This window comes from Indicator indicator, unplaced genomic scaffold (genome assembly GCF_027791375.1).
Source record: "Indicator indicator isolate 239-I01 unplaced genomic scaffold, UM_Iind_1.1 iindUn_scaffold_109, whole genome shotgun sequence".
Classification (NCBI taxonomy): Eukaryota; Metazoa; Chordata; class Aves; order Piciformes; family Indicatoridae; genus Indicator; species Indicator indicator.
Genome location: NW_026539221.1, coordinates 1 through 12,183, shown reverse-complemented (window position 1 = coordinate 12,183; position 12,183 = coordinate 1). Strand labels below are relative to the sequence as shown.

General features: G+C 46.2%; 1 protein-coding gene across 1 annotated transcript; it reads left to right on the top strand.

The window, feature by feature from the left end:
* The first annotated feature begins 542 nt into the window (after positions 1-542).
* On the top strand, positions 543-11,726 carry LOC128980319 (aldo-keto reductase family 1 member B1-like). Its single transcript, XM_054398782.1, has 10 exons — positions 543-617; positions 1,831-1,998; positions 2,481-2,597; positions 3,841-3,918; positions 4,307-4,429; positions 8,613-8,719; positions 8,864-8,945; positions 9,422-9,505; positions 10,316-10,398; positions 11,116-11,726. Exons 1-10 carry the CDS (start codon positions 552-554, stop codon positions 11,156-11,158), a joined length of 951 nt encoding a protein of 316 aa, XP_054254757.1. The 5' UTR covers positions 543-551; the 3' UTR covers positions 11,159-11,726.
* Positions 11,727-12,183: the final 457 nt, after the last annotated feature.

Below are 12,183 nucleotides of genomic sequence, written 5' to 3'. Positions count from 1 at the left end.
TGGTGTAGGGAATGGGCTCTCCCCAGTCACAAGCCAGCCAGACCGAATTTTCTCGAAGCCTCTCACTGTATCACTAAGCCGGGTCACAAGGCTCCTACAAGAGGGAGCTTCCCAGGTCACTACCCCTGCCGTGGTGCTGCTCCAGCAAAGGGCTCAGCTCTTCCTTGGCTTGAGGCACACAGGCTGCAAACATCTCTTAGAGCGCCAGAATACACCTCAGACACCCTCATCCCGGATACGGCTGAGGTCAAGGAACCGAGGTGCTGCGGAGGGAGGGCTAGCAGTCAGGTACGGAGACAGGGCTGAGCAGCGTACGCTAAACGCCTCTCGTAAGGCTGGTGCAGCCTTGGTTTAAGCCAATCTGACAGAAGCCAGAGCTCTGCTCGGCGCCCGGCCCCGCAACTACCGTCAGCCCTACAGCGCCGGCACCGCCCCTCCATCCCCTCGCTCCGCTCCGCGCCGGGGAGGGGCGGGGCAGGCCTGGCCGTTATTAAAGGCGCTGTGCCAGCAGCAATTCTGGTCGGTTGTGTTACCGTGTGGCGTTCGAGGCTATGGCGACTTACGTGCAGCTGAACACCGGCGCCAAGATGCCTATCCTTGGGCTAGGCACATGGAAGGTAAGGGCGCTGCTGGCAGGAGGGTGGTTGCAGCTGACTGTTGTGCCTAGCCCGAGCCCGGTCTTCGTCCTGCCCTTGTCCGCGAGGGACGGGTGCCCTTTCCCTGGCCTGGCACTGGGAGGAGCGGCAGGGAGTGCGGCCGGGGGCGGCCGGGGCCCTGGAGACGTAGCTATGGTCGCTGATGCCGGAGCGTAGCCCGGTTTGGGCCTCGTCCTTCTCGACACCCCAGGCCCATGGGGGAACACTGCCGGCACCACTGATACCGTGGCCGCGGTTTCCCTCTCGGAATGGGCATGCTGTCTGTGGCCTCTGGCACCGAGGGTCGTCCCTGCCCGCTGCCCTCTGGCAGCAGCCGAAGCTCCTGCACTGCGAAGGCTCAGCCCAGAGACTCGCGTCGCCGTGGCTCCTTAGCTGTGGTGAATTCCCCAGGCTGGCTGCTGGGGATTTCCGCTCTTAGAAAGAGTGCGAGGAGACGAGGAGTCTTTAGCCTGGCTCCGGAGCACTGTCGCGTTGTTGGAGTCACAGTTCTGCAAAGCTGCTGGGCTGAGCCCAGCCGGGGGTTGAGGTGACAGGGGGATGCCTCCTATGAGGACAGACTGAAAGAGTTGGAGCTATTCAGTCTGGAGAAGAGAAGGCTCCAAGGAGACCTTACTGTGGCCTTCCAGTATTTGAAGGGGGCCTACAAGAAAGCTGGGGAGAGACTTTTTAGGGTGTCAGGTAGAGACAGGACTAGGGGAAATGTTAAAACTAGAAATCGGTAAATTCAGATTGGATGTTAGGAAGAAGTCTCTCGCTATGAGGGTGGTGGGACACTGGCACAGGTTGCCCAGGGAGGTGGTGGAAGCCTCATCCCTGGACTTTTTTGCAGCCAGGCTGGATGTGGCTCTGAGCAACCTAATCTAGTGTGAGGTGTCCCTGTCCATGGCAGGGGGGTTGGAACTGGATGATCCTTGAGGTCCCTTCCAACCCTGACAATTCTATGATTCTGTCTGGAGACTGGCTTTGAGGTCAGGAGCCTGCATTCAAGATGTAAACAGATTCAGGAATGCTGCAAGGAAGACTGGGTGTCTTTTTGGTACTTTAATGTTTGGGGGGGTTGTGCTTTATTTTAATTGGGGGATTGCTTTAGGAGGGTCCTTTTTCTTAATTTTTATCTTGCAAGAAAAACAAGATAAAAATTGGTTGGAGTTTCTTGAATGTTATTTTTTTTCAGTCTCCACCAGGGCAGGTAACAGCTGCAGTGATGGCTGCCATTGATGCTGGGTACCGCCACTTAGACTGTGCCTACGTCTATCAGAATGAAAATGAAGTAGGGGAAGGGATCCAGCAAAAAATCAAGGAAGGTGTTGTGAAACGAGAGGACCTCTTCATTGTCAGTAAGGTATGGATCTGGTGGCTAGGATGCCAATATACATTGAGGTGTTTTTGTAGTAACCTCCAAGTTCCTTACTTTCTTACTCTGTGGTGCAGCATGGAACAATGTAGCTCTTACTTGTCACTCCTGAGTCAAGTTTCTGGCTTTGCATAATTCTCTACACGAGGTAAAACAAAGTGTGTATCACTGGTATAGGTGATGTTTCAAACTTTTCCTGCTGTTAACTTACGCTGACCTTCTAGTAGGTGGTTTTTAAAGTAAGTCTTAACGAAACCAAACTGCTTCTGCTGTCTGCCTTAACACTGCCACTTGTGCTACCTCTGTGCATAGTGCCCTCAGCCTCACAGGGTGGTTGTGCTCACAGAGCAAGCCCTGTTTCAAAATCAGTAGAATCACCTAGTTCCAAAGGGAACAGGCACTCTCCTGAACAGGACAGAAGGGGTTTAACCTAGGAAGTCATGGTGTGCCTTTGGCTTTCTTGTCTCTAGTTGTGGTGCACATTTCATGAAAAGTCTCTGGTGAAAGGAGCCTGCCAGAAAACCCTTGCTGCCCTGAAACTGGATTACTTGGATCTCTACCTCATCCACTGGCCTTTTGGTTTTAAGGTACAGTAATAGCAATCCCTTTGGCTTTGTCTTTTGTGACTGGCAGCTCTGAAGAGCTCTAGGGCTTTACAGCCCAGTAGTTGCTCCAACTGATAAAGATCATCATGAGTCTCTTCTGTACTATTGCTCTGATGCTCAGCTTTGTTCTGGCCATGTGAGCCAGTCTGTAGATTCCTGCTTGTACAGCATCCTCTGCCTCTTTGACTGTGGAAAATGAAGACTTTGAACTACAGGCAGGTTCCCATGCTGCAAACATAAGTTATGTTGCTCTCCTTTTGATTATTGCCCATGTGCTGTCTTCCACAAAGTATGCCCAACTGACAGTGATATGGTTCCCTCTGTGGGAAGGAGGGCTAGGCTTTGCTGCCCAACAGAAATTCTTGCCTCTGCATGTTACAGAATCACAGAACAAGAGAGTGTTTCTGATTTCTATTTCTGTCTTTAATCACTGAGTCCTTTAATACAGTACAGATTGAGCTGACCCTTGCTGTGGGAGCCTTAGTGTTCCTCAGACTTTAGAGTTCAGAAAATGACATTTTTTAGTTCCTAAGTCCTTGACTGACTTGCATGCAAAAGAACTGATGTCTCTGAGTGTTTCTAAGCTTAGGGCTTCTGTTGGAGACTGATCAAAATCTCCTTTCTGCTTGTTACTTCTGAGATAACTGGTTTATAGCACCTGTATTTTTAGTATTAGCTTCATGTGGACAGACCTATCAAAGGTAAAATGTGTTGTGTAATAATGTATCAGTAGGAAAGAGCTGTTCTGAATGAGGTTGGTACCTGGCATGTAGTCCTGACTGGGACGTGGGCTGTTTCAACATTCCCTAGGCCAGCAGCTTGAACAACGAATCTCCTCATGAAAGACCTGTCAGCAGGTCTAGTCCAGTACAGACCAAGCATGTTCCAGGTCCTAAGTGGATACTTATTACACTTCATTATGTCCATGTAAGAATTGTGTATTTTCGTGATCCAGAAAGTAAACTTGCAAACTGGCTGTGATTGTATAAGTGGAGAGTTATGTTTTACCATATTTGTTTTCATGAGCCAGAGGACACTGTATCCAGCAGGAGTATCTGTCCTTACTGGGATGGCTGTGGGCAAAAATCTCATGTGAAAGCAAAAGAAAAGACTGAAGAGTATTGGCATGCCCTGCAGTAGGAGCTTGCAGTGTCATGGTCTTTAGCATGTGTTAACCTCACTTCCCACCAAAGAGTGTTTCAAGCATTTTCTTTGTTGGTGACAGGCAGGAGAGGAGCTGTTTCCCACAGATGACAAAGGCATCATTATACCCAGCAACACAGATATTCGACAGACCTGGGAGGTAAGCAGCAGCAGAATTGTGGGGTTTGGGTTTGGCAGTCTCTTGTTTTCATTACCTTCAGCAGTCTAAATTGTCTTATGTGTGTACAGCTACTTGGAAGGACTCACTGGTAAAACAGTGGATAATTTGGTATCGTTACTTTCCACTTCTAACTTGCTGTGAATTTCCACACCACAGTCTCAAAGAATGAGTCTTGGAGCTTTGAAGTGAGAGAGATGGCACAAATACACCAATGCTCTGTACATTTTTCCCCTCTGACTGGAGCTCTGAAAATTTAAATAAAAATATTTCTGGTTTTCATGTAGGAAATAAACCATGTCAGGGAAGAACATTTTCTTCAGGCTCTGTCGTGTATGCTCTATGCTGATTTTGTACTCCTTTCTGTTAGGCCATGGAAGAGCTGGTGGATGCTGGCCTTGTAAAAGCAATTGGAATCTCCAACTTTAACCATGAGCAGATTGAAAGAATCCTGAACAAGCCAGGACTGAAGTACAAGCCTGCAACTAATCAGGTAAACTAAGTGAATGCAGGTGAATGTTTGGGTGGTGCTGGATTTGCTTTTTTTTTTAAGACTTACTAAAATCTCATTATGAAATAAGGTTTATAAAAAGGCACTGGAGTAGACACAGCATGTTCTGTCTCATCCTTGAACTACTTCTGGATGTGCAAGGTCATTTTTTTTTATGTACTACTATTTCTGTACTACTGTTTAGAAATCTGGCAAAGGAATAACTCTAAAATTCCCTTTTTTTTTGGATGGGGGAGCTGCAGGGGGCAGGAGGAGCTTGGATGAGCTTTAAAGGACTTTCTAAAAGTAAACTAAAACTCACTGTGTGTATACAAGGGCCTGTTGCTTATGACTGAGAGAATTGAACAGGAGCATGCTTTATGAACTGCCATACAGGCTTAATGGGGGTTAGGAATGAAGAAATGGAGTTGCAAGGCAGGCTTTAGAGTAGGAGTGACCAGGTATATGGAGAGCACTTGGCTAAAATCGTAAGAAAACTTGAGTGGCAGGAGACCTTGGGAGATAATCAGCCTAAGCTAGTCATAGCCTGAGCTAGTTACGGCCCAGAGCAGCTTCAGCTGTTGCCCACAGCTTTACACAGCTTGAATACCTGCAGGGATGAAGATGGCACAGCCTCTTTAGACAGTCTGCTTCTCTGCCTGACCCCTTGCCTTGGGTATATGAGGGAGGGAGTTTTCTTATACTCAGTCTCACTTTATGCCTGTTGTCTCTTGACCTCCCACCATGGACCACTGAAGAGCTTGGCTTATGTTTGGATGACCTTCTTTTAGGTATTGGAAAGCTGCAGCCTGAAGCCTTCCCTTTTCCAGGCTGGATAAGCCCAGCTGCCTCAGCCTTTCCCTGTACAGCAGGTTTTCCAGCCCCCAGCTGTCCTGGTGGCCCTGTACTGAATTCATGACATACTGAAAGGGAAAACGAGACACAGTGTTACAAAGGTGGTCTGACATGGGGTGAGTAGAGGCGGGTGATCACTTCCTACAGTTTACTGGCTGTGTCTGTGCTGCCAGGGCTCACTACTGAGTCACATTCAGCTCACCCTACTGCGGCCCACGAATAATTTCTAGCATAGTTCCTTTGTAGGTAGTCAAGCTGCAGCCTGTGTTACTGCCAGGGCCTTTCCATCCCAGGTGCAGGGCTTTGTGTGAAGCCTTACTGAATTTTTACAAGGTTTGTTGGTTTGTTGTTCTTCAGTGAATCTCTCTGAAGTGGTAGCCCTGCCTTGAGTGTATTGACTGGTCTTCTCTCAGCTTGGCATCACCTGCAAACCTGACATGGTTATAGCCTGGTGTAAGCTGCTGAAGAGAGATGGTCCCCAGATGGCACCTTGTGGGGTTTATCTAGCCTTGTCCTTGTTTGCTCTGGCATTTGAAGTTCTGCAGTCATAGTAACTGATACCTTATTAGAAGATTGGTTAATTTGTTGTGGTAACTGGAGCATATCTACTGACAGAATTTGAACACTTCTTGGTTTGTTTTTGTTTGTGTTTGTTTGGGTTTTTTTTTTTACTGAGAAAGCCAATAGGATTGATCTCTGGAAGTCTGTTCAACATAAAACTGAAACATTGAGAAGTGCAAAATTCCTCATTCTCTGGTGTATTTTCATTACCTGTCCCAATGTACTTCTAGGATACTTGGTAGTCTTATAGTACCTTTCAGCATCTGCCACACCTCATTGTCACTATCACTGCAGTTGATAATTACCCTTGTCTCTTGCACAGAAGTCACTGACCTATCTCTCACAGTTGCAAAATGCTCTCTGATTGCTGTAATCAGGTTAAGCTTAGAGCAGTGGGTCTTTAGTTCCTGTGCTTCACAGCCTACTTGCAAGAGTGAAAGCTTCTGTTACTAACATTTAGCAGTTAGCCTAATAGTGGTAGTGCTTACTGCAGACTCTCTCTGTGCCCATCACAATGTGCTTGCAGTAGCTTGAGATGCAGCAGGCTTTTCATCTTGGTCCAAACATAATACAGGAAGGACATGGACCTGATGGAGAGGGTCCAGAGGAGGGCCATGAAAATGATCGGGAGGTTGGAGCACCTCTGCTATGAGGACAGGCTGAGGGAGCTGGGGGTGTTCAGTGTGGAGAAGAGGAGGCTTCAGGGAGACCTAAGAGCAACCTTCCAGTACCTGAAGGGGGCTACAAGAAGGATGGAGAGAGACTGTTTACAAGGGCCTGTGGTGACAGGATGAGGGGCAATGGCTTCAAACTAGAGAAGGGCAGATTTAGATTGTATATCAGGAAGAAGCTCTTCACTATGAGGGTGGAACAGGTTGCCCAGGGAGGGGGTTGTGGCCCCTTCCCTGGAGGTATTCAAGGTAAGACTCAATGAAGCCCTGGACAGCCTGATGATGTAGTTGGGGATGTCCCTGCTGACTGTTGGGAGGTTGGACTGGATGAGCTTTGGAGGTCCCTTTCAGCCTGGGCCATTCTGTGATTCTATAAGAAAGGCTAGATCATACAGCTCAGAAGTTGTTTTGTTTTCTTTTTCAACTTGAGTGCCAGTGGACAGGTAAGAATGACTTTGTTTCACTTACTTTGCACAAATTTTACCTATTGAATAGCTAAGCAAATAACCAGATGCTCTGTTACTCTTGAGTATCTGTGTTAATGGAGCAAAATAAATGTGTATAATCTATCCCAAAAACCTCAGTTACATTTCCTGCTGTCTAATCTTCCAACGTAGCCCAGAAGGGTAACAACTATGCAGGCTTCTACTACCAGTAAGCAGCTAGAACCACAAATGAAGCACCTCGACGCTGCAACCTGATCCTGTGTTTTGCACTCTCTTGCTCCACCTGCCAGTGTCCAGGGCCTTCCCTCTGAATGCAGCAGCAGCCTGCAGAAGGCTCAAATGACAGCATAATCGAAAGGGTTCTTGGTGTTGCCTGCTGAAAGAAAAGTGCTTCCTGGTAGGGAACTAGCCTGAAAATGCCACTATGCCAAGTATCAAATTCTTGTGTTCATTCACTGCCTCCTAACACACAAATAATTCCTGTCCCTTACTGCAAGTCTTGCCAGAATACAGGAGCCTCTGTTCAGGAGTGTGTTTTCTGTTGGGTTGGTAGATAATATTCTGGTTTATCAAGTCTATAGTGAACAGTAAGCTGAAGGTCTATAACCTGTAGCACTTAGCCATTCTTAATGTTTGCAGACTGGAGGTATTCAGCATGAATATTGACACCAAGTAAACAGCAGTAACTGAAACAATACTGCTGTTGAAGTTAATGTGGTAGTTATATCAAAGAAACCAAACCCTACATTATGGTCTATTTAATTACAGCTGACAAGAGATCTTTGTACTTACTGGTCTGCTGTCCTGTCATTAGGATTTTACAGTTCTCTTGTGTGCATTTTACTGAACTGTCTCATTTAAACAGTTTTGTGGCTGGTCATATGCTGGAGATCATATGGAGAGCTGGTTCAGCAAAGCTCTAAGGAGTGGTGTTGCAGTCCTTGGACCCTTCAATGAAAGGAGAGAACTACTGTAGCTAGTAGAATGGGGGTAGGGTTGAACAGAAAATAGAGGCTGCACAGAGTCCCACAGAGCCTCAAAGGTAGAAATGTCTCCAGCAGGTGTAGGGAGGTGATTATCTCCTTGTACTCAGCTCTGGGAGACATGGAGGTGCTGGAGCCAGTGCAGAGGAGGGCAAGGAGGCTGTGAAGGGCCTGGAGAATAAATCTTATGGACAGTGACTGAAGAAGCTGGGGATGGTTAGTTTGAGAAAGAAGAGGCTGAGGGGAGACCTCATGGTTCTCTACAACTACCTGAAAGGACATTGTGGAGAGGTTGGTGCTGGTCTCTTCTCACAGGTAATTAGTGATAGAACAAGAGGGAACAGCCTCAAGCTGCACTGGGTAGGGTTAGACCGGATGTCAGGAAACATATTTTCACTGCAGGAGTGGTCAGGGATTGGAATGTGCTGCCCAGGGAGGTGGTGGAGTCACCAGCCCTGGATGTGTTTAAAGGTGGTTTGGATGTGGTGCTTGGGGCTATGGTTTAGGGGTGAACCTTGTGGAGTAGGGTTCTGGGTTGGACTTGGTGATCCTGAGGGTCTTTTCCAACCTGAATATTTCTGTGAAAAATCAGCATTTGATTAAGAAGTAATCTCTGAAAGGTATTAAAGTAGTTAGATCACTGACAATCTCTGTGTTCTTGTGTTGGCAGATTGAGTGTCATCCATACCTTACCCAGGAGAAGCTGATCAAGTATTGTCAGTCCAAAGGGATTGCTGTGACAGCCTACAGTCCACTTGGCTCTCCTGACAGGCCATGGTAAGATTGCTTTGTGCTTTGCAGGGGAGCTGCCATGCTTGAAACTGAGAGTACAAGTGCACCATTAATTATTCATCCAAATGCAGATCTTTGCTAGGTTGGATCTATGGGGAGTTTCTTGTCATTGATCTTTTGTCTGTGTAGGGCTAAGCCAGAGGATCCTTCCCTTCTGGATGACCCCAAGATCAAAGAGATCGCAACCAAGCACAACAAAACCACAGCACAGGTGGGTAGATGCAGTACAGCAGGTACTAGTGACAGAGTCAAGGACAAGCTAGCTCTTTGTTCCCTGTCATCTGTGGTGTTCTTCTACATTAAGTAGGAACACTTCCCTCCCCCCCACTCCGTGGCCCACAATGCATGCTTGCAAGGTTGTTGTGACTGTTAACAGCACTGATGGATGCTGTGATGTTTGAGTCTTCCCATCTCAAGTCCTGTTGCAGAGAAGTAAACCCTTGTATAGCCTACTAAAAGTCTAGATGGGGAAGGAACCAAGTGGCAGTAAAATGGATGAGGAGAGAGGAGGCATTCTGTGTAGGTCTCCCCTTCTCTGCACTTCAGAACTAGCTGCTTAGATTTCAGGTAGGATTTGAAATGCAGCTCTGCAGAACTGGGTTCATTCTGCTGAATTGCACAGCTTACAGCAGATAAGCATTAGAAGCAACAAGAGCCATCTTCTAATTCAGTGTATGCTGCTTGCAGGTTCTCCTTCGCTTCCAGGTCCAGAGAAATGTGATTGTGATTCCCAAGTCTGTCACACCACAGCGCATTGTGGAGAACTTCCAGGTGAGTCCTCAGGAGCCACCTGGCTCTATGGCATGCTCAGGGATAGCAGGGCTTTCCCAGGAGGAGCAAGCAGACATCCTTCCTCACTCTTCTGAAGTCTTCAGGCAAGAGGACTGAATTTTTACTCTTTACATGTTTACCCGCACTTAAGGTGATAAGAGTCAACAAAGCTTCTGGAAACACTATGCTGATAACCTTAGCAGTTGGGTTCTGAGTCATCTGATAGCGTGCTTGGGGCCTGAGTGCAGTAGCACACCACAGAAGACCAATGTAGAGCAAATTCTGGTGTCCAGAAAGTGTTGCTGCTCTTGATTCAGTGGTTCTGACTAAAACCAGTATTAGGATTTTGGCAGACACTTACTTGCATTGGGTGGAATATGAAAGCCTTGTAGGTGTTGCTTAGGAAGAGGACAGGAAGCTGCATCTCTCACAGATGGAGCCTGGAGGCATTCTGCTGTGCTAAGTGCTTTCCAAACTTCTTTAAACAGCTGGCATGTGTGACTGCAACTCGAGGTGGTTTAACTCCTTCCTCTTTCTGCCACTTTCTTCCCCCCTCTTCAGCTAGTGGGATCTCAGAAATCCAGAGCTGTCTTCTGATTTTTTTTTTTCCTTCCTCTCCTCATAAAAGCAGCCATTTCTGCAGATAAGCACACCTGCTCTGTGGACTTGCTCTTTAATTTTGTGATTTGGTGTTTGTTTGGGGTTTTTTTTTGGGTGGTGTTTTTGTTTGGTTTGTGTTTTTTTGTTTGTTGTTGTTGCTTACATCCTGATTTCTTCAAAGGGTTGATTTCCAGCTGTTTCTCTTGCTAGATATTTGACTTTGAGTTGACTAAAGAGGAGATGGCAACTATTCTCAGCTTTAACAGAAACTGGAGAGCCTGTGATATGTCCTCGTAAGTAGCAGTGGTATTTTCTTTTTCCAAGCTATTAAGTTATCAGTATGTCATAGGTCAATATAAAATGACAAATGACAGATATTAGACTTGGCTGAAATTCCAGGATATGCAAAGTCAACTTCCAAAGGGTCATTCCCAAAATATCTTTCCGGAGTGAGAATTTATGAACCAAATCATAATGAGCATAAAGCAAACATCACATTCAGGTCAGTCTCCAGGAAACTTGCTGTACCTGGAATTGCAACAGGAGGCTGTTTACTCAGTCTTGTCTGTGTTGGAGAAATCAAGAATTGGAGTTTATGTCAATACTCAGCTTTGCTTGTGGGATTTGCTGTGACCTTTTAAGCATTATAAAAACTGACTCTGTTCTTCAGGAACAGTTGGGAAAGTGGTTGACCACTCAAGAAGTAACATGATGATTGGCAACTTGGAAGTGTAAAGCAAGATACAAATAAGGCTGCAAATAAGGTCTTCTGGCAGTGAACCAGGAAAGCTTGAATAAGTCACCTGCAAAGCACTGAGGTCATATTGCCTGAAGTGGTCAGAGCCCAACCATCAGAAGGCACTTGGGAATCTTTCTTCTTTACAACAGCAGCATCTCACCAAGGAAAACACTCACTCTGCTATCACACAGTTCAGCCTCCTCCCTTGGTAGCTTTCTTCATATATTGTCCTTCAGGCATGAGATAATCTTTCCTCTTTGGTTTCCTTCAGGTGGAAAACTCACAAGGAATACCCTTTCAATGCAGAGTACTGAAGATGGTTGCCTGCCTTTCTCCAGCCTTCTCAGATATGCTGATGCCTAGGGGTTGTCTGCGTAGCTTTCTGATTGCATCAGACGCACATCCCCTGCCCCTTTTGTCCTTTTTCCCTAAAAGAGATGCAGTATATGTAGTCCATTACTTTGTGTTCTCTTTTTCTTTTGTTTTTGGAAGAAGAAATGCAAAAATGGTTCTGAAGAGCACACTGAGGACTAGTAGATTGTCTTTGCCAAACAGCATGTCTGGAGTTGGTAAGCAGAAAACACTGAGAAAGTTTGAACAAGCAGTCACTTTTACTTTGGAATACTATGAATTGGAGCTAGTGACTGTTGTCTGGAAGGACCAGGATATTGGCAGATTTCACCTGATTCATGAGGTCTGCTTTTTTCTGATTACTTCTTGGTTTGCTTTTGCTTCTTTTTGTAACACTCCATGCCTGTTTTTTTTTCTTCCCCTTCCCTCTAACTGGAAGTACAAGTTGATTTCTAAGTACAGCATTTTCTACATGGGTAGCTCTTTGAAAAAGTCTTTAGGTCCTGGTTTCTTGGTCATATAAAAACTGGTTTTGCTTACAATAAAATAGTTCCATTACTGTGTGTAATGAGATGGTTATTTCAGCAGTGCTCTAATGGTAGTAAAGGTGGAGTAGTAGCTGCATGGTGTTGGCTTTCTCCACAGGTTACCCAAAGGCAAGGAAAAGTACTGCCCCCAAGAAATCATCTGCTGTTGATGTTAGCTTCTTGTGTATGGCCTGCTAGGTATTTGCTGTTCCCATGCTAGTGCACACCTGAGCGTGCTGGCCTGTGGCCATCGATGTGCACTGCAGTGTCCCTGTGCCCACTGAGCTTGAGTCTCTCTTTGAACAGAGGATTTTGATATGTCTTGACAGCTAACATACTAATGTTTAAATTAGTCTCTCTTACCATTAATAGTATGCTTTGGTTAGTAGAAAGCTCATTCCACTGAAGGCATGAGGCCTACAGAGCATCCTATGAGATTTTTTTAGTGAGCAGCAGAAAAC